The sequence below is a fragment of the Manis pentadactyla genome, chromosome 17 (assembly GCF_030020395.1).
Source record: "Manis pentadactyla isolate mManPen7 chromosome 17, mManPen7.hap1, whole genome shotgun sequence".
Taxonomy (NCBI): domain Eukaryota; kingdom Metazoa; phylum Chordata; class Mammalia; order Pholidota; family Manidae; genus Manis; species Manis pentadactyla.
Window position 1 is genome coordinate 7,963,977 of NC_080035.1, and position 23,154 is coordinate 7,987,130.

At 34.4% G+C, this 23,154-nt stretch overlaps 1 protein-coding gene across 4 annotated transcripts in view; it reads right to left on the bottom strand.

Annotated features, from left to right (window-relative positions):
* The window catches only part of RB1 (RB transcriptional corepressor 1), a 165,870-nt gene that overhangs the window by 30,304 nt on the left and 112,412 nt on the right, over positions 1–23,154 (bottom strand). The window contains exon 1 of one of the 4 annotated variants that reach the window (XM_057494515.1): positions 22,919–23,061. The exons of the other annotated variants lie outside the window; for them this stretch is intronic. Within the exon in view, the coding sequence (XP_057350498.1) occupies positions 22,919–22,921 (3 nt within the window). The 5' untranslated portion in view covers positions 22,922–23,061. Of the gene's footprint in view, positions 1–22,918; positions 23,062–23,154 lie in introns of those variants that run through there. 4 annotated transcript variants of the gene reach the window in all.

Here is a 23,154-nt window from a genome sequence, read left to right on the forward strand (position 1 = left end):
AAATTAAAATAACAGAAAGTAATGTTAAAGAGAGGGTACTGAAAGTAGATAGAGAGAGGCAAAACATTTCTTATAAGGGAAACCCCATCAGGCTATTAGCAGACTTCTAATCAGAAACTTTACAGGCTAGAAGGGAATGGCATTAAATAGTTAATGTTCTGAAACAAAATGACCTTCAACCAAGAATCCTCTACCCAGCAAGGCTATCATTCAAAATTGAAGGAGAGATTACAAGTTTCCCAGGTAAATGAGAGCTAAAGTAATTCACCACCACTAAACTAGCCTTATAGGATGTTCAAGTGATTTCTGTAGATGGAAATGTTTTTAAGCCTAAATATATTTCATCAGTGAAAATAAACCCAAAGTAAAGGTAGAAGACCAATTGCTTACCAAGCAAGTATGAAGTTAAAATAACAGAACCAAAGTGATAAAATTAACTATACAAAAAATCAGTCAAGAGATACACAAAAAATGTAGATTATGACATCTAATATATAAGGTGTGGAGGAGAAAGAATAAAAATGAAGTACTTTTAGACTGTCTTTGGAATAGAACCATCAACTTAACATAGACTGTTATATATTTAGGAAACAATCCATGAACATTATGATAACCACAAACCTAAAACCTATAACAGACACACAAAAAATTAAAAAAGAGATATCCAATCGCAACACTAAAGAAAACCATCAAATAACAAGAGATAAGTATAAGAGAGGAAGAAAGGAATGGAGAGGAACAAAAAAAAAAAAAAACAGGAGAACAATTAATAAAATGGCAATAAGTACATACCTATCAATAACTACCTTAAATGTAAATGTACTGAATGCATCAATCAAAAGACAAAGGGTGGCAGAATGGCAAAGAAATAAGACCCATCTGTATGCTGTCAACAAGAGACTCATTTCAGACCTAAAGACATACACAGACTGAAAGTGAAGGGATGGAAAAAGATATTTTATGCAAATAGTAGGGAGAAAAAAAGCAGGAGTAGCAGTACTTATATCAGACAAAATAGACTTCAAAACAAAAACAGTAACAAGAGACAAAGAAGGACACATAATGATATAAGGATCAGACCAACAAGATGATATAACCATTGTAAATATCTATGTACTCAACATAAGAGCACCTAAATATGTTAAACAAATACTAACAGATCTAAGAGGAGAAACAGATTGAAACTCAATTATATTAGGGGACTTAAACACATCACTTACATCAATGGACAGATTCTCCAGACAGGAAATAAATGCGGAAATAGAGGCACTGGACAACACACTAGAGCACATTAGCAGACATCTACAGAATATTCTTCCCAAAAGCAGCAAGATTCACATTTTTCTAAAGTGCACATGGAATGTTCTTCAGAATATATCTCATACTAGGCTACAAAAAGAGACTCAATAAATTCAAAAAGATTGAAACTGTATTAAGCAATTTTTCAGACCACAACGGTATGAATCTAGAAATAAATTACACAAAGAAAACAAAAATCCTCACAAACATATGGAGGCTAAACAACATGCTTCTAAATAATAAATGGATCAATGAAATCAAGCAATACATGGAGACAAATGAAAACAAAAATACAACAGTTCAGAATTTGTGGAACAGTGCAAAAGCTGTTCTCAGAGGGAAATACACAGCAATAGAATCCTACCTCAAGAAACAAGAACAATCCCAAATAAACAGTCAGAACTCTCAACTAAAGAAACTAGAAAAAGAACAAATGAAACCCAAAGTTAGTAGAAGGAGGGACATAATAAAGGTCAGAGCAGAGATAAAATAGAGAATAAAACAATAGAAAAAAATCAATGAAACTATAAGCACTGGTTCTTCAAGAAGATAAACAAAATAGGCAAGACATCAAGAAAAAGAGAGGACACAAACAAAATCAGAAAGGCAAAAGGAATAGTCACAACTGACACCACAGAAATATAAAGAGTTATTTGAGAATTCCATGAAAAAATTACATGCTAATAAATTGGACAACCTAGAAGAAATGGACAAATTCCTAGCGAAGTACAACCTTACAAGACTGATCCAAAAAGAAACAGAAAATCTGAATAGACCAATTACCAGTAACAAAATTAAATTGGTATTAAAAAAAACTCCCAACAAACAAAACTTCAGAACCAGAAGGCTTTACAGATTAATTCTAGCAAACATTTAAAGAAGAGTTAATACCACATCCTTCTTGAAGTATTCCAAAAAGTAGAAAAGGAGAGAATACTTCCAAACTCATTCTATGAGGCCAGCATCACTCTAATAACAAAACTAGGCAACGATAGTACTAGGAAAAGAAATTTATAGACCAATATCCCTGATAAACATAGATGAAAAAATCCTCAACAAAATATTCACAAATGGAATTCAGAAATACATCAAAAGAATCATTCATCAAGACCAAGTAAGATTTATTCCAGGGATGCAGGTGATGGTACCATATTCATAGATCAGTGTGATATACCACTTAACACAAGGAAAAAACCATATGATCATCTCAGTGCATGCTGAAAAAGCATTTGACAAAACGCAACTTCCATTCATGATAAAAACTCTCAACAAAGAGTTTTGTACAGAGAGAACATACCTCAACATAATAAGGGTCATATAGGACAAACCCACAGCCAACATCATACTTAATGGTGAAAACCTGAAAGCTTTTCCTCTAAGATCAGGAACAAGACAAGGATGTTCACTCTCCACTTTCATTCAACATAGTACTGGAGGTCCTAGCTACAGCATTCAGACAAGATGCAGAGATAAAAGGCATCCATCCAACTTGGTAAGGAAGAAGTAAAACTGTCACTATTTGCAGATTACATGATATTACATATAGAAAACCCTAAAAATTCTACCAAAAAATTATTAGAATAACTGGATTCAGAAAAGTTGCAGGAAAGAAACTTAATACACAGAAACCAGTTGCATTCCTATATACTAACAATTAACTAGCAGAAAGAGAAGTCAGAAAAACAACTCAATTTACAACTGCATGAAGAAGAATAAAATACCTAGGAATAAACCTAACCAAGAAGGTAAAAGATCTGTACTTTGAAATCTGTAAGACACTCATGAGAGAAATTGAAGAAGATGCAAATAAATAGAAATCGATCCCATGCTCATGGATAGGAAAATTACTATTGTCAAAATGGCCACCCTGTCCAAAGCAATTCACAGATTCCATGCAATCCCTGTCAAAATACCAACAGCATTTTTCAATGAACTAGAACAAATAATCTTAAAATTCATATGGAATCACAAAACACCCCAAATAGCCAAAGCAATGCTGTGAAAGAACAACAAAGCTGGGGTTATTACACTCCCTGACTTCAAGTTATATTACAAAGCTGAAATATATGGTACTGGCACAAGAACAGACTCACAGATCAATGGAACAGAACAGAAAGCCCAGATATAAACCCATGCATACAGTCAATTAATATATGACAAAGGAGCCATGAATATACAATGGAAAAAAGATAGTCTCTTTGATAACTTGTTTGGGAAAACTGGACAGCTACATGCAAGAGATTGAAACTGGATTACTGTCTAACTCCATACACAAAAGTAAACTTGAAATGAATCAAAGACATGAATGTAACACATGAAACAATAAAACTCTAAGAAAGTATAGGTAAAAATCTCAAACATAAGCATGAGCAATTTTTTTCTGGACACACCTCCTCAGGCAAGAGAAACAAGATTAAAAAATGAGCAAGTAGGACTACATCAAACTAAAAAGTTTTTGTACAGCAAAGGACACCATCAGCAGAACAAAAAGGCATCCTACAGTATGGGAGAATATATTCATAAATGTCTCATCTGATATATAATGAACTCATGTGCCTCAACACCAAAAAACTAATAACTTGATTAATAAACAGGCAGAGGACCTGAACAGATAATTACTCTGAAGAAGAAATATAGATGGCCAAGAAGCATATGAAAAGATGCTCCACCTCGCTAATCATCAAGGAAATGCAAATCAAAACCACAATGAGATCAGTTAGAATGGTCACTATCCAGAGGACCAGAACAACAAGTGTTGTCACGTGAGGATGTCGAGAAAAGTGAACCTCCTACACTATTGGTGGGAATGTAAACTGGTGCAGCCACTGTGGAAAACAGTATGGAGGTTCCTCAAAAAACTAAAAATGTGAATACCATATGACCCAGTAATTCTTCTTCCAGGAATTTACCCTAAGAAAACAAACCCCTAACTTGAGAAAATATATGCATTATTTACTAGCCAAGATATGGAGGCAAAGTGTCAATGATGAATGAATAAAGATGTGGCCATAAAAAAAAAGAAATTTTGCCACTTGTGACAACATGGATGGATGGACCTGGAGGGTATTATGCTAAGTGAAATAAGCCAGGTGGAGAAAGACAAACAGCATATGATTTCACTTATTTGTGGAACCTAAAAACAAAACAGAATTAAATGAACAAAACAGCAGTAAACTCATAGACACTGCAAAGCGGTTACCATGGGTAGGGGTTAAGGTGGGTGAGTGGGGAGGGTGTGGGAGATAAAGGGGGATAAGAATTCTCAATCATAATGTAAGTTGGCCACAGGGATGATATTACAGCATAGAGTATACAGCCAATGATTCTGTACCATTGTCCTATGCTGGCAGTAACTGCACTAGTTGAGGTGAGGATTTAATAATATGTTGAACCACTTATTAATCAGGTTATCAGTTTTTTTGGTGTTGAGGCACATGAGTTCATTATATATCAGATGAGACATTTATGAATATATTCTCCCATACTGTAGGCATACTGACAATGGGCAACAGTGGTGACTGTTGAACTACTGTGCTGTATACTTGAAACCAATATAAGATTGTATATCCACTATACTTCAATAAAAAAAAGACAAAAAATAAAAAAAGCGGGTCAGTAGGAAAAAATTAAAATATTGCTTAAAGAAAGGAAACTTTAACTCAGAATTAGCCAAGATTTCTAAAACTGGGTCAGGATTTACTTGAGGATGTCTGACATAGTTGCTCTTGGGTGGGTACCTCCAAGGAAGATTACAAAATTTATGCAATTAAAATGAGATTACCACAGTTCTGAAGGAAGTATTACAGAAGTTGAAAGTTCACTCCCATCAGCACTATCTTCAACAGCCACGGCAAGTGTACCCAATGAAGGCTTCCTCCTAACTGTGTTAGTAAAACTGTTGAAGAGTCATTATTTGTAGAACGTACTCTAACTACTACAGGAAAAATTCCTAATCCAATAAGTAGATTTTATTCTAACTGAACTGATGAGACAATAATATCTATAAAAAACATCTGCAAAATGAATAAAAACAGTAGGAGGAATTAATACTATGAAGGGAACGAATATAGTGTGAGAAACAGACATTAAAAGAGGAACAGGGTATGAAAGTTTGTGAAAGGAAGCTAACAGGTCTGAATATGATCAAAGACAGGATGTCTGCCAAATCTTGAAGGAAGAGAGGGGTGAAACTAAACAGATGAACGCAAGAAGGATGGTTGGGGTTCAAAGGTGAAGAATAAACATGCTTGCTATGCTGAAGCAAGCAATCATCCAATTATCTTTTAATTATGCTACCACTAGGTTTGTAAAGAAGTAAACAGCAAACACACACAAAATCTCATGATTAAATGCTCATAATTAAAGTCATTTTTCTCAAATAATTTCTGCTTCTTAACTAGAGCCTCTATACCAGAGAACTAAAAATCACCAGATTTTTGCCTATGGGAACCTAAATAGTCCTCTTTACCTATCTACATTATTCCATGACAGCAAACATTGTGTCAGGTTTAACCTATTTTCAGTACCAAAGTTTTTGTCAAAAATTTTCTAATTTTTGTAAGTTTGTGTTCATTGTTTATTTTCTCTTCATTCTTTTTGCACACTGTCAGGCTTTTTAACCATGTTTCCATGTTGCTGTCTTCCCCTGACAATTCCACCTATCATTTGTTCATCCGTTCATCCGTAGAGCCAGTCTCACTCCGTGGCAGGCACTACAGAGGCACAGCAAGGGAACAGCAAGAGATCAGCGCATTGAAGGGTTTCAAGCAGTAACTAACAGGCTCTAGATGGGACTTTCATAGAGCTTTTAAAATAAAATCCCAGTGCCTATCATGTAATGGACACTCAATAAGTATTTTTAGAATGTTATACAACATAATCATATCATGGGTTAAATACAGAAAAACACAGAGAAGAAAGTTGAAATGATTTGCTTTCTGACTGACACTAAATATTAACTGGTAGCCAGCCTCAAGATCACCCCAATAATCCCTGCCATGGAGTATTTACACCCTTGTGCAGACCCCTCCTGTATTGTACCAGAGTGAGTCTATATGGTCAATGGCATATACTGGAGTGACGGCATGTCACTTCTGAGATTAGCTGATAAAAACCTGCAGTTCCCATTTTAGGTACTCCCTCACTCTAGAATCTCTTGCTCTGATAGAAAACAGCTGCCATGTAGTAAGAAGTCATTGGAGAGGTCTATGTGGCAAACAGAACCTCTGGCTAACTGCTAGTCAACAAGTAAGGCCGACCAACACCCATGAGTGTACTTGGGAGCAGATTCTTCAACTCCGGCAAAGGCTTAAACTGATTGCAGCCTTAGTTAACAACTTGAGGATCTTTCCTGAGAGAACTGGAGCCAAAACCACATAGCCAAGCCACTCCCAGATTCCTGATCTTCATAAATCATCTGAGATAATAAACAGTTGTTTTAAGTTGCTACATTTTGAGGTTATTTCTTACATAGCAATAGACAACTAAAACAGCAACTGATTTTTTCTAAACTATAAAAAAAAGATTTAATGGAATATTAAACTTCTGAAGATTATCTATTTATAGCATTGTTTCCATCCAGGATTCAAAGAGCAGTTTTCTCTTGGACTCAGACAAGCTGTCTCATGTCATTATTTATCTATTTAAATTAACTGTCAGCATAATCACTCTCTGGACAACACTCTATTTTGCCACTTAATCTTGTGAAGGAAACCAGACTCTGTCAGCAAGATTAATATAAATACCACTGAACAAATAATATGGACAGAAAAAGAAGCTGTAAGTCTGCTGTACATGATCTTTCATAAATAACATGCATTTCTAAAGCAAGAATGAACTTCTCCAGAGAGAAAATGACTTAAAGGTGATCAAGTTGAGGTGTTCCTAAAAGAGATTCTTATTATTTAAGTAAGTACAAGGCCTCTAGTGCTAGTAGAAAAATTTGTAATAGGAGAAGTGGAAGACAGGAATTGCTACTGTTTTCTAGGTATTTTAAGGAATATTACTGGACCTGCATTATAGTAAATGTTTTTGTACTATCCCAAGCCAAATCATTATGAGACTATTTTGCCTTGCAAAAGGAAATTAGAACAGAAAATAGAAAATCTGGGGCAGGCCTTGAGCTTTCTGACAGTTCTTTCCCATTTTAATTCACTGCTTCTCTAACATTGACAATCCTGCTGAATCCTCTTGCCAATATATATGCTGACTGAGCCACTATCATAGCTTTAATTTTAACTACACTATTCCTAAATCTACTTTTCTGACTAAAACTACTCTTTACAGTTTCAGATTCATTGTTTTCAACTAGATACCCTAGATCATCACATAGATATGTGGCAAACATCTCAAATATTAACATGTTCAACCATTAATATGAACTCATTGCCCTTATCACCAATCAGCTATAACGACTTCAATATTCTCCTTGATTAATTGTGTTATCAACCACCTAAGCACCCATAGTACAAACCTTAAGAATTACTCTCAGTTCCATCCAGGCACTTAATCTTTTGATTCATGCTTTTACTTTTAACATATTTGTGTCTTTATATTTAAAATTGGTTTCTTATAGATAGCATTAGAGTTGGGTCTTTCTTTTACTCCACTTTGATGGATTAAATCTCTGCCTTTCAACTATGGTGTTTTGACCACTTATATTTAATGTGATTACTGATTTAATCAGTTTAAATCATACATCTATTTGTCCCATCTCTTCTTTGTTCCCTTTTTGACAAAGGTGCAAATCAGTGGAAAAAGGACAGGCTTTAAAACAAATGGTGAACAACAGAATATCCGTAGGCCAAAAAAAGAACCTTGACCTAAATCTCAAACCTTTTGTAAAAATAAAATGAAAATGGATCATGGACTGAAATATTAAAGGTCAAGCTATAAAATTTAAGAAAAAAAAGCATCAGGGAAAATCTTTGGAATCCATAGTTCTTAGACTTGATGCCACAAGCATATACCCTAAAGGGCAAAATTAATAAATGGGACTTTATCAAAATTAAAAATTTTGCTCTGAGAAAGACCATGTGAAGTAGATATAAAGAAAGAAGCTACAGACTAGGAGAAATTATTTGCAAGCCACATACACAACAAAAGACGAGCATGTAAACTATATAAAGAACTCTCAAAACTGAATGGTAAAAAAAAATGAACAATCTAATTAAAAAATGGGCAAAGACATATAGAGACATTTCACTGCAGAGGAAATACAGATTACAAATAAGCACAAGAAAAGATTCAATATCATTAGCCATCATGCTGATGGGATTTATAAATCATAACCTCAGGGAGCTATCCCTACACTATCAGGATGGCTAAAATAGAAAACAATGACAATACCAAATGATGGCAAGGATACAGAGAAACTGGATCACTCATAAATTGCTGGTGGGAATTTTAAGATGGTACAACCACTCTGGAAAACATTTGCTGGTCTCATAAAACAAAACACACTATGACCATATGACTCTGTAATTTGTACTCTTTAGGCGTTTATCCCAAAGTAACCAAAACTCTGTTCATCTAAAACCTACATACATAGAAGCTTTAGATGGGTAGATAAAAAGTGATAGATAAAAACTGCAACAGCCCAGATATTCTTCAATACATGTATGGTTAAAGAAACTGCAATATATTCATATCATGAAATACTAGTTAGCAACAGAAAGGTGATTATTGATACTTGCAATATCTTAAATGAATCTCCAAGAATCAGGCTGAGTGAGAAAAAAGATAATCCTATTTGATTCCATTTATGTAGCATTTAAAAAATATTATTTTAGAAATAGAGAACAGATTAATAATGGTCAGGGTTTATGGACAGCCATAGGGGGCTGGAGGGATGTGAGTATAGTTCCTCATATGATGGAATATTGACTGTATGTTGATTGTGGTAGAGGATACATGAACCTACACATTATCCCCAGATCAGGCTGTCAGGAGTTTCTTAGTTGAAGGTGGGTAGGGTGGAATCTCCCTCTATAGCCTTGCTGTCTCTGGGCAGGGAAGGGAAGTCTTAGGTGAGGCTGCCTATTGTAACTGGGTCCCTTCTGCTGTTTCCATTTGCTGCTCCAAGCCTCCTGGAATGGATAGGAATCTCAGGAGTCTGAAGCTTGTGGGGTAAAAGCACCTGAAGCAAAAGGATCAATGCTATTTCCAGATATTATTGACATAGCAATAGTGAAATAATCTGTAAAAAAAAAAAACCCTCCCAGAACAGATTCACTGCAATAGAATTCTAAACCGTCAAAGTTTCGACTCATAAAATTATCAAAGTATTATTACTGAAGAGATTATTTCTGCTACTTATCAATATTTTAAAAACACATTTTCATGTAACCTTTAAATAAATATTGAGGCAATAAAGACAAAAGTTTTAAGATATGCTCTTCTCAACAAGAAACTAATACAAAGATGATGAACAAATCTGATAGGCAGGACTGTATCCATTTCTCTAGTTCATCTGAAAATTTTCCAGAAGATATACTGTTTTATAATGTAGAACATATCTACTAAAGGGAAAAACTGCATTTTCATTAATAGTGAAACAATTTTATCAAATAAGAAATATGTTTTTGTCACGGACTTGATAGTATTTCTAACTGTAATTTTAAGTAGTTCACTTTAAATAAAATATTCTGCAAGCATATTTATTTAAGAGTAGTTGAGTGGAAGAAATTCTCTGAACAAAAATTTTTGCTAGATTCATCTCCGGGAGGTATAGTACTTTGAGGAAACCTGAAAAAGCCTCCTGTATATTACAAAGTAAGGCAACTAATCTCAACTCTCTCTTTCAGACAGCATATATCTTAGATTAAGAATTTTATTGCTTCTGACAAAATACTGTTTTTAATTTTACTAATTAGTAGATATAAAATGATTTTAAGTGTTTTAAAATAGAAAAGTATATTTTCCTATTTTCTAATTAACTTAAGTTGCTTTTATAAACATAAAAACATATATGCATTTTTTCAAGAAAATATTAAAGTCTAAAAAGTTAATCTACTCCTAACAAGTTATATTTTAGATATGTCATAATAGAAGGTACTGAGGCTTTAGTAGTTTACATGTATGTTCAAGTTAGAAATTAACTTATTTTTCATATTATTTAGAATAGTGACTAAAATCACTTTGAGAAATATATAATTTAAAACACATAGTAGAAAGTGTTCTTATCTAAAGGCAGATAAAAGAAAGAGCAGTGTTCCTTCCCAAACTTAAAGATACTATTCTGATTTCAACTATGTAAGCATAAGAGCAAAGACTTAGGTAAACATAAGAGCAAAGACCTAAGGGTTCATCAGTGCATAATGGATTAAAAAAAAGGCTTTATACACAATGAAATACTATGCTACCATAAAAAAGGAAATTTTGCCATTAGCAACAACATGGATGGATTTTGAAAGCATCAGGATAAGGTAGAATTAAGTCACACAGAAAAAGACATATAGTATGATCTTACTTATTTTGTGTAATTAAAAAAAAAAGCTTATAGATACAGAGAAGAGATTGGTGGTTACCAGAGGTGGAGAGTAGACAAAAATGGGTGAAGGGGGTCAAAAGGTACAACTTTAAGTTATAAAATAAATGTCATGGGGAGGTAATGTACAGCATGGTGATTATAATTAGAAATAGTATACTGCATATTTTAAAATTTCTAAATCTTTAAAGTTCTTATCAAAAGAAAAAACATTTTGTAACTATGTATGGTGATGGATGTTAACTAGACTTATCACAGTGATCATTTCACAGTATCTACAAATATTGAATCATTATGTTGCATGCTTGAAATTAGTATAATGCTATAAGTTAATTATATCACAATAAAAAAGTATTTCAAAAACCTGGAAAATTATAAATGGATTACTAGTTAGTAGGGTTATCTTGTACCCTTCTAATCTTTACAATTTCTCTTATTATTGCTCTTTAAGAGTCTTAATATCTCCCTTACATTATTAAAAATAATTTATTCCTGGAAAAGATTAAAAAAAATTTTTTATTAAGGTATTATGGAGATACACTCTTATGAAGGTTTCACAAGAAAAAACAATGTGGTTACTACATTTACTATATTATCAAGTCCCCACCCAGACCCCATTGAAGTCACTGTACATCAGTGTAGTAAGATGCCACAGATCCACTATGTGCCTTCTCTGTGCTACACTGTTCTCCCCGTGATCCCCCACACCATGTGTACTAAACATAATACCCCTCAGTCCCCTTCTCCCTCCCTTCCTACCCGCCCTCCCCTTGGTAACCACTATCCCTTCCCGGAGTCTGTGAGTCTGCTGCTATTTTGTTCTTCAGTTTTGTTTCATTGTGATACTCCACAAATGAGGGAAATCATTTGACATTTGTCTTTCTCTGCCTGGCTTATTTCACTGAGCATAATGTCCTCCAGCTCCATCCATGTTGTTACAAATGGTAGGATTTGTTTCTTTTCTTTGGCTGAATAGTATTCCATTGTGTATATGTACAACCCCTTCTTTATCCATTCATCTACTGACGGACACTTAGGTTGCTTCTATATCTTTTGGCTATTGTAAATAGTGCTGCGATAAACATAGGGGTGCATATGTCTTTTTGAATCTGAGAGCTTGTATTGTTTGGGTAATTTCCAAGGAGTGGGATTCCTGGGTCAAATGGTATTTCTATTTTTAGTTTTTTGAGGAACCTCCATATTGCTTTCCACAATGGTTGAACTAATTTACATTCCCACCAGCAGTGTAGGAGGGTTCCCCTTTCTCCACAGCCTCGCCAGCATTTGTTGTTCTTAGTCTTTTTGATGCTGGCCATCCTAACCAGTGTGAGGTGATATCTCATTGTGGTTTTAATATGCATTTCCCTGATGATTAGTGATACGGAGCATCTTTTCATGTGTCTGTTGGCCATGTGAATTTCTTCTTTGGAGAAATGTCTGTTCATATCCTCTGCCCATTTGTTAATTGGGTTATTTGCTGTTTGGGTGTTGAGGTGTGTAAGTTCTTTATATTATATATTTTGGATGTTAACCCCTTGTCGAATATGTCATTTACAAATATATTCTCCCATACTGTAGGATGCCTTTTTGGTCTGTTATGGTGTCCTTTGCTGTACAGAAACTTTTTAATTTGATGTAGTCCCATGAGTTCATTTTTGCTTTTGTCTCCCTTGCTCAAGATACATTCAGGAAGAAGTTGCTCATGTTTATATTCAGGAGATTTTTGCCTATGTTGTCTTCTAAGAGTTTTATGGTTTCATGACTTACATTCAGGTCTTTGGTCCATTTCGAATTTACTTTTGTGTATGGGTTAGACAATGATCCAGTTTCATTCTCTTACACATAGCTGTCCAGTTTTGCCAACACCAGCTGTTGAAGAGGCTGTCATTTCACCATTGTATGTCCATGCCTCCTTTATCATATATTAATTGACCATATATGGTTGGGTTTATATCAGGGCTCTCTAGTCTGTTTCATTGGTCTATGGGTCTGTTCTTGTGCCAGTACCAAATTGTCTTGATTACTGTGGCTTTGCAGTAGAGCTTGAAGTTGAGGAGCATAATCCCCCCAGCTTTATTCTTCCTTCTCAGGATTGCTTTAAGATTTAAAAAAAAAAATCTGAAGAAATGATGTCATATGTGCTTAGGAAGTAGTGAAGTGGTCAGGAAAAAATGAAGTCATATTTTCAGGTAACAACAGGGCTGAGTAATGGTTCTAAGTCAGAACAAGAGAGTAAGACCAAGAGTTGGTCTTTGAAGAACAGACACAGTGACAGGAATCAAGTTAGATCCAAGATTAGGATACCATGTTATCATGGAGAAAAGACAAGTGGGATAGAAGTACCTTTAGGATCCTGGATGCTCATTCAAGCATATGTAGGATAGATAACAGAAGTCAAGGAAGTCAGTTGACACAGGTTGTCAGATATCACTGCTATCAGGGAAACTGACCTCAGGAAAAGCAAATACAGTCTCTTGAGGTAATATGATGCTAGCCAAAACATAAAAATATAAAGAGAAACATAATAACTGTACTGGGAGACAGGTTAGGGTGGGATTTGACTTGCAATGGAACTGTTGATGTGGGGATCTTTTTAATGAAAGACAGGTACTCTCCCAAAAGTATTTAGCTTCAAGTCAAGTAGCTAAAAAGAAAACAAAACATTCCCAGTTTATAAGGTATCATGCAAAACAAAAATAGAAGTAGATGAAGAGATTTCACCAAATTGAAAAGTTATTTAGAAATATCCAATGGCAGTGAAAATCTTGGGGATATGAGCCTGGTGAGGGAAGATGAGGCTGTAAATACAGGCTGGGGAGGGTCTTTTTAAAGACTGTTTATTAAGGACTAATTCCCTGAGATACCCACATGGCTCATTCCTTCACTTCTTTCAAGTCTCTGTTCAAATGCCCCTTTTTCAGCAAGTCCTTTCTAGAACTCTATATAGAACACTGCCCTTTTCCTTCAAAACGTTATTTTTCTTCAGAGAACTTAACACCGTATGACCAACTGCATAACTGTTTATTTATTGATTGCTTGTCTCCCACAAATAAAATATAAGACCAGGAATTTTGTTTTATTCGTGGCTGTATTCCCTCACCTAGGAGGGCACTTGGCACACAGTTGGCAGTCAGTAAATATTTGCTATTGAATAAACAAACAAATACCAGCACACTCAAAAATAAGGATAACATACAGAGGGGAAAAAAATAAATAAATGTGCCTATCCTATTTCCCTATCTATAAAGCCAGGACAACAATTCAGCCACCATTGTTTCAGTCAAGTCACAACAATCCACTTCTGTTTGACTAAATGCAACAACAAAAGGCTGGGCTTTACAAAGGGCCCTTTGGTAGACTCAGCCCTTCCGGTCTTCTGTTTCTAAAGGCAGCGCCGGTGGCATCTGGCACTGATAGGAAACCCTTAAGTTTTCAAAGAATGTGAAATCAGTTGATTAAAACCAGTTGATCACACCAGCAAGCCAGTAAAAGAAGTGTCCATGGAAATTTGGTCCTGGGAATGGATTATTAATGGCTTAGGATCACACTGATTAATTCTTCCATATATCTTTGAGAATCAGTATCTGTTTAAAGGCCAGTCTCTGTCTTCGAGTTCTTTGGTTGGGTTAAGAGCAAAACACCTGCATAAATGCTTAAAGTCAAATGTGTTTCTGCTTTTAAGTATACTTGCAGTAGAGTCACAGAACTAGATTTAAAAAATCTGTCATTTGTAAAAAGGAAAAAGGGGAAAAAAGAAATCTAATCAAATGTATACTGTTTTATTTTTAAGACCAAAACTTTAAAAAATAGAAATATTAAATTGGGTATAAAAAACTGAGAACCACTGTTAAGAAAAAAATATGTTTCTTTAGATCCTTTTCCCATTTTTGGAATGGGTTACTGATTTTTCTTAGTTTTAGTCTAATAGATTTCTGTAAGGAAATTTGCCAATTAACTATTATGTAGAGTTCAATATGATAGACTACATTTTCTTCCTATTTCATGATGTTTCTTGAAAAATCTTATTTTTTAAAGCTGCAGGCATTGTATAATACCTAGAAAACCTTCAGTACTCTTAGTTTTAAGTGCAATTTTTTTCCCAGAAATTTTATGAAATCTTTTTTTTTTTAATGGAGCCATTTTTTACATTTAAATTCTTGACTTAGCTAGAATTTATTTTGGCATTAAGAGTAAATTACAGTCCACATTGTTTTTTCAAACTGTGGCCCTGATGACATATTATTGAATTACCAATATTTTTCCTCCACTAATTTGAAATTCTAGCATTATGATATATTCCCCTAAGTTCGGAGTCTATTTCTCGGTTCAATTTCCCTCATAACTAAAGAAATGCAAATTAAATGAGATACCACATTTGACCTATTAATTTAGGAAAGATTTATAAGTCTCATAAAAATCTGGTTTAGGTGAGAGTGAGGGAAAATAGGTACTACTGATGAAAAACAAATGAAAGGGGAAGATAAATTTTCTTAGAAATAAAAATTGCTACAACATACATATGCTGAAAGAATACACACACACGCACACACAAATACATATTCCTCCTGGTGAACAAAACTATATTAAGGACATGCAGTGAAAATATACAGGAATTTTTACTGGAATGTCATTGAATTTATAGATTTGTTCCAGGAAAACTGCATGTCACACATGTAAGTGTTCACTCATGGTGTCCAATTAAATTTCGGGATCTTTTGTTTTCTTCTGCACTTTTCCTATTGTGTTTATTCCTAAGGTACTTTATACCATTTGCTGTTTTAAATGGAATCTTTTTCTATGAAATTTTCGAGTTGATAATTGCTGATACAGAAATTGTCATATTTACTGAGATTGGCAAAAAAAAAAAGCAGGAAATTATTTAAAAATTATATGTGTATACAAAGCCCCAACTTCTGTGGGATGCAGCAAATGCAGTTCTAAGAGGAAAGTATATAGCAATCCAGGACTATTTAAAGAAGGAAGAAAAATCCCAAATGAATAGTATAAAGTCACAATTATTGAGATTGGAAAAAAGAAGAACAAATGAGGCCCAAAGTCAGCAGAAGGAGGGACATAATAAAAATCAGAGAAGAAATAAATAAAATTGAGAATAATAAAATAATAGAAAAAAAATCAATGAAACCAAGAGCTGGTTCTTTGAGAAAATAAATAAAATAGATAAGCCCCTAGCCAGACTTATTAAGAGAAAAAGAGAATCTACACACATCAACAGTATCAGAAATGAGAAAGGAAAAATCACGATGGACCCCACAGAAATACAAAGAATTATTACAGAATATTATGAAAATCTATATGCTAACAAACTGGAAAACCTAAAAGAAATGGACAACTTTCCAGAAAAATACAACCTTCCAAGACTGACCAAGGAAAAAACAGAAAATCTAAACAGCCAATCACCAGCAAAGGAATTGAATCGGTAATCAAAAAACTACCCAAGAACAAAACCCCTGGGCCAGATGGATTCACTGCCAAATTTTATCAGACATATAGAGAAGACATAATACCCATTCTCCTTAAAGTTTTGCAAAAAATAGAAGAGGATGGAATACTTCCAAACTCATTCTATGAAGTGAGAGTCACTCTAATACCAAAACCAGATAAAGACCTCACCAAAAAAGAAAATTACAGATGAATATCCCTAATGAATATATATGCAAAAATACACAACAAAATATTAGCAAACTGAATTCAAAAATACATCAAGAAGATCATAAACCATGATCAAGTGGGTTTCATCTCAGGGATGCAAGGATGGTACAACATTCAAAAATCCATCATCATCAACCACCACATCAACAAAAAGGACAAAAACCACATGATCATCTCCACAGATGCTGAAAAAGCATTCGACAAACTTCAACATCCATTCATGATAAAAACTCTCAACAAAATGGGTATAGAGGGCAAGTACCTCAACATACTAAAAGGCCATATATGACAAACCCACAGCCAACACCATACTTAACAGCGAGATGCTGAAAGCTTTTCCTCTAAGATCGGGAACAAGACAGGGATGCCCACTCTCCCCACTGCTTTTCAACATAGTACTGGAGGTCCAAGAGACAGCAATCAGACAAATCAAAGAAATACAAGGCATGCAGATTGGTAAGGAAGAAGTCAAGCAATCACTGTTTGCAGATTACATGATATTGTACATAAAAAAAAACTCTAAAGACTCCAGTCCAAAACTACTAGAACAAATATCTGAATTCAGGAAAGTTTCAGGATACAAAATTAATACACAGAAATCTGTTGGTTTCCTATACACTAATGATGAACTAGCAGTAAGAGAAATCAGGAAGAAAATTCCATTCACAATTGCATCAAAAAGAATAAAATACCTGGAATAAACCTAACCAAGGAAGTGAAAGACCTATACCCTGAAAACTACAAGACACTCTTAAGAGAAATTAAAGAGGACACTAACAAATGGAAACTCATCCCATGCTCTTGGCTAGGAAGAATTAATATTGTTAAAATGGCCATCCTGCCTTAAAGCAATCTACAGATTCAATGCAATCCCTATCCAAATACCAACAGCATTCTTCAACAAACTGGAACAAATAGTTTTAAAATTCATATAGAACCACAAAAGACCCCGAATAGCCAAAGCAATCCTGAGAAGGAAGAATAAAGCAGGAGGTATCTCGCTTCCCAACTTCAAACTCTACTACAAAGCCACAGTAATCAAGACAATTTGGACTGGCACAAGAACAGACCCACAGACCAGTGGTACAGGATAGAAGAGTCCAGATATTAATCCAAACTTATATGGTCAATTAATATATGATAAAGGAGGCATGGACATACAATGGTGAAATGACAGCCTCTTCAACAGCTGGTGTTGGCAAAACTGGACAGCTATGTGTAAGAGAATGAAACTGGATCATTGTCTAACCCATACACAAAAGTAAATTCGAAATGGACCAAAGACCTGAATGTAAGTCATGAAACCATAAAACTCATAGAAAAAAACATAGGCAAAAATCTTTTGAGCATAAACATGAACAACTTCTTCATGAACGCATCTCCCTGGGCAAGGGAAACAAAAGCAAAAATGAACAAGTGGGACTATATCAAGCTGAAAAGCTTCTGTACAGCAAAGGACACCATCAGTAGAACAAAAAGGCATCCTACAGTATGGGAGAATATATTCATAAATGACAGATTCGATAAAGGGTAGACCTCCAAAATATAGAAAGAGCTCATGCACCTCAACAAACAGAAAGCAAATAATCCAATAAAAAAATGGTCATAGGAGCTGAACAGTTTTCCAAAGAAATTCAGATGGCCAACAGACATATCGCTAGTCATCAGAGAAATGTAAATTAAAACCACAATGAGATATCACCTCACACCAGTAAGGATCACCACCATCCAAAAGACAAACAACAACAAATGTTGGCGAGGTTGTGGAGAAAGGGGAACCCTCCTACACTGCTGGTGGGAATGCAAATTAGTTCAACCATTGTGGAAAGCAGTATGGAGGTTCCTCAAACACTGAAAATAGAAATACCATTTGCCCCAGGAATTCCACTTCTAGGAATTTACCCTAAGAATGCAGCACTCCAGTTTGAAAAAGACAGGTACACCCCTATGTTTATCACTGCACTATTTACAATAGCCAAGAAATGGAAGCAACTTAAGCGTCCATCAGTAGATGAATGGATAAAGAAGAGGTGGTACATATACACAAAGGAATATTATTCAGCCATAAGAAGAAAACAAATCCTACCATTTGCAACAACATGGATGGAGCTAGAGGTTATTATGCTCAGTGAAATAAGCCAGGTGGAGAAGGACAAGTACCAAATGATTTCACTCATATGTGGAGTATAAGAACAAAGGAAAACTGAAGGAACAAAACAGCAGCAGAAACATAGAACCCAAGAATGGACTAACAGTTACCAAAGGGAAAGGGACTGGGGGGATAGGTGGGAAGGGAGGGATAAGGGCAGGGAAAAAGGAAGGGGGCCTTATGATTAGCATGTATAATGTGGAGAGGGGCACGGGGAGGGCTGTGCAACACAGAGAAGACAAGTAGTGATTCTACAGGATCTCACTATGCTGGTGGACAGTGACTGTAATGGGGTATGTGGGGGTGACTTGGTGATGAGGGGAGTCTAGTAAACATAATGTTCCTCATGTTATTGTAGATTAATGATACCAAAAAAATTTTATGTATATGTATATTCTAAAGCATTTCAGTTGAATTGAAAACATATACTGTATATTCATTAAAAATCTCTTTCAAGGCTCTTCTTTGAGTAGAGTTCTAACTTGTTTTTTTTCTATAAACCATACCAAGAATGTGTGTCTGTGATTTTCACTATGTGTAGTAGAGTGAGGACATAAAGACACCTGCAAGGCAATCTGAAAACCAGAGAATCAATCCTCTCATTTTCTTATGACATCCTTTGTCGATTTTTTACAGAAGTATGTACACATCTAACTCAATGATATATTATCAGCAACTTGCTTCAGAGGCACTCTAAAGCACCGAAGTTGGTTTTCCTAAAAACAACTTTTTTGCCCTTGCATTTCATAACATTACATTAACACATATAACCAGCAAGTATGTATTGGGAACAAACACACTTAATTTTAATATGCATACTATTTCATTGTTGGGAACAAAAGAACTCAGGTGTATCAAAGAGTAGCGTTCTAGCCACAAGCATTTAGCCTTCCAGGAGCATCCTGACAAAGCAATCCTTCTATATCGCCACCCCTTAGTAATGGGTAAAAGAAAGTCAACAAATGCTTATTGAAATAAACTGCAGAGTACCTGGATTTGTGATAATAAACACTGCTGGAAAAATGTTAAATTTACTATTCACAGAAAACCCTTCTTTTAATTATTTGAAAGAAGCAGAAATATTTCCTTCTTCTGTTTAATACTTGGTATAGATAGCACTTTTTCCAATTCCAACCATTTGTTTAATAAAGATGAAGCTAAAAATGAAGCATGGTTGCACTATGATTTTAGTCTACAGAAGAACAGAGAACTCTAAGAAATTAAGCTAAATTTATGTAATAATTTTAGAATTTAGCATTTCAGAAAAAAAATGTCTATATAGCTTACACATATAAAAACAGTTCTTTAATTAACAGTCACTAAGCTATGAACCGAGGTTCCTATTCTATATCAACAACGAAAAAAAAAGAGTTGGGAGCTATCTGTTACAGTGGGAAAACTTGACTGTCCATCAAGAAACTAAGATTTTAGTTCCAGTTCTCTATGCACTCACTGAATTGTACTCTTTGACAAACATGTACAAGGAATTAGGCTGGGTACCTAGTAGTTAGGATCTGGTTTCTAGTCTGACTTCATTATTCTCTATCACTTAATCACTCTGAATCTTAGACAAATCATAACTTCTCTGAATTTTAGTTCTTGATCTGTAAAATGGAGACAATAATCTTTGCTCTTTTTATCATTCAAAATTAGTGTGAAGATTAAATTAGAAACATAAGGTCTGAAAAGGATTCAAGAGATACAGTTCATTACTCCTCCGAATATCTAACAGAGAAGTTAAATTACTTGCTTAATGTCACATTAGTTTTTAGTACCACAGCTGGGATTAAAATCAGGTCACTTAATACCTAGACTGACTTTTTTCACTACATCTTGCTGCTTCCAAATTAGGTGAAAGATTTTGAAAACTATAAACCATTTAGCCTTCCTTAACTGGATTTTGTGATTAAAGTTCTATGCCCCAAAACATATGTTGCATATAATGAATTAACTTTTAGGAATTTAGAGTGGAACTAATTATGTAGAATCCTTGTAAGAACTGGGAATATAGTTATTCAAATCATTTTCTGTGGTTTTGGTTGAGAAAGAGAACATGACTATACTAATGGTAATATACTAAGACATTATTACCAGGCATAGTTCTAGCCTTCTAGTCTTATAATCTGAAACTTTTAATTGCTTTAAAGCTTAGCCTTCTTTAGACAGCATCTCATTTAGAGTCCTTTAACTGACTTGGTTGACTCTCGTCTCCATTCTGTCATATCTTATGTAGCAATTATTTCTTTGTTTTCCAATCTTAATTGAGTTGCATTGATTCTATTAATCTCATGATTAAAAGAGGGCACACTAAGGACTATGGAAGTGCAGAAAAGGAATTGATGAGATTGAGAGGTCTCCAAAGAAAAATGTGATAGGATTTTAAAAGGCGGAAATGCAGGAGCAGGTGGGAGGGGGTTGGAGGTCTTGGTGGGGGGGCAGCAGCGATGGGAATAAAGGAAGAAGGGACAACTCCAGTTTGGGCAGTGATAAATGTTTACTCCAGTTTTATGTCTTACACCACAACATTCCTACTCCTCTTAATTTCCTTTACCCTCTTTGCTTGAACTTGCTTCAACCATTATTTCTATCCACTTTTACTTTGTTATAAATCACCATTCATCACCCTTTATATCTTTCTTCTTCTATTTCCACCCGACCTTAGAAACTGACTCAATCCTTTGAACTTGGGTAGATGACTCCAGTAAAATCTAACAAAAAGTGTTAATGTTTACAGTAATGGCAGAAAGGCAAATCACTTTCAAATGATAATCAATACACTTATTGTAGTATCAAATTTGTCCCGAATGTAATAAATTTTCCTTTTAGGCCAAAAGATCTCTTTAAATAAAATAAATATAATCTATCAACATAAATTAAAAATATTCATTTCTCAAATTGAAAAAGTTTTGTTCATTTCTAAACCTAAAGAGAAAATTTGTTTTCACAGGAATCCAAAATGAGAAACCTTTAGGTTTTCATAAGTGTAAATTTGAGATGGAAAATAACCTTGATATCTCATCATGGCAAACATTTGCTCCATTTAAAATGAATAAAATAAGTTTTGAATATTTTCTTACATTAAAACAATTTTTTTTCCACTTTCTTTTGAACAAATTTATTTCAGTTCAGGTTTCACATAATCTCTCATTCAATTTTTCCACATATTTCATACCCTCCATGTTTTAGGTACATCTCCCATTATAACCACTGAGACTGTTAATAAGAGAAAACTTAAAAGTTTTGATCAGTTCATCTTTGATCAATTTTATAGTAAGAGAACATGGCATCTTATTTGTGCTTTGGAAAGGAAAGATCTTTTAAAGAAGAAATGCTATATAGAAATATAAAGGAAAGGCTTTTTTAATGTTAAATCTTTACAATGAAAGAAAATATTAACAGAATTCTTCCTGTATTATGAGACAAGGCTTACACAAAGAATATTTCTTGTACATATTTATTATGCCACCTGTTTTCATTAGAAATCTTTAAACATAAAGAATGAAAAGTTGACTCCTTGATTTGTTATACCTAAGAGTGAAAAAAAAAAAATCTAGCAGCTTAAACATTCAAAGTAGACAAAAAATCAGAATCAATATAGAAACAAGAAAGGGCCCTTTGAGCAATTCAACTCCCTCATTTTACAGCCAATGAATCAGAATCTTAGAAAGGTCAAGTGATTACATATCAAGCTTCTCTGATTCTCTTATCTATGCTCTTTACACAAAACTTTCACACTTACTTATTTAAAATTAAAAAATTATATATTTACGTTTTGTTGTGTACATATGCAACTTTACTTTATTCACAAGGAATCTGCATTAGGAGCTAACAGTCTAGATTCCTTCTGATCTTTCCATACAGAAAGCCTTTCAAAATATTTCAGAGATTTCCAGGTATTTCAAGAAAAACAGTGGTAATTTAAATATTGAAAGTGCTCTAAAATATTAGTTCAATTTTATAGAAAGAGAAAGGAATTTAGAAAATTATCAAAAGTTAATGAGATCCAAGATTGAAGTCATTCACAATCCTACTAAATAAATTAAATTAAATCTTGAGGAGCTATTATGGAAAACAGAAGCAAAAAGTGGCAAAACTACTCTTGGTCTCTCAGTTAAATCCTTTTTTATAAATTTCTCTTTTTCAGTCATTAAACATTTTTTAATGCTACATTAAAATATCACTAACAATTCCAATTCATATATATCTTAAAAAAAGTAGTATCCTAAACACAAAAATCAAATAGGAGATATGCTAATTTCTCTCTCTCTCAATTACAGCTACGATTAAGAAAGGAAAGGAAAGAAAACTCTTACCATTAAGAAAAGAAAGGAAAGATGAACATCCCAGAAGGCATTTCCGCATAAAAAGAGTTAATGGGCAGCCAGCTCAGCAAAACACTCAGTGACCATTTGCAAGCTTCCTAGGTATATTCCCAGCAGACACATTATCAGATTAAAGGAACTGCAAACAAACTGGGCCGAAACCTTTCTTTGTCCAAGCCCTGCCTCTTCTTCCTGTGATGTCATATTACAAATCTAGCAGGCCTTTC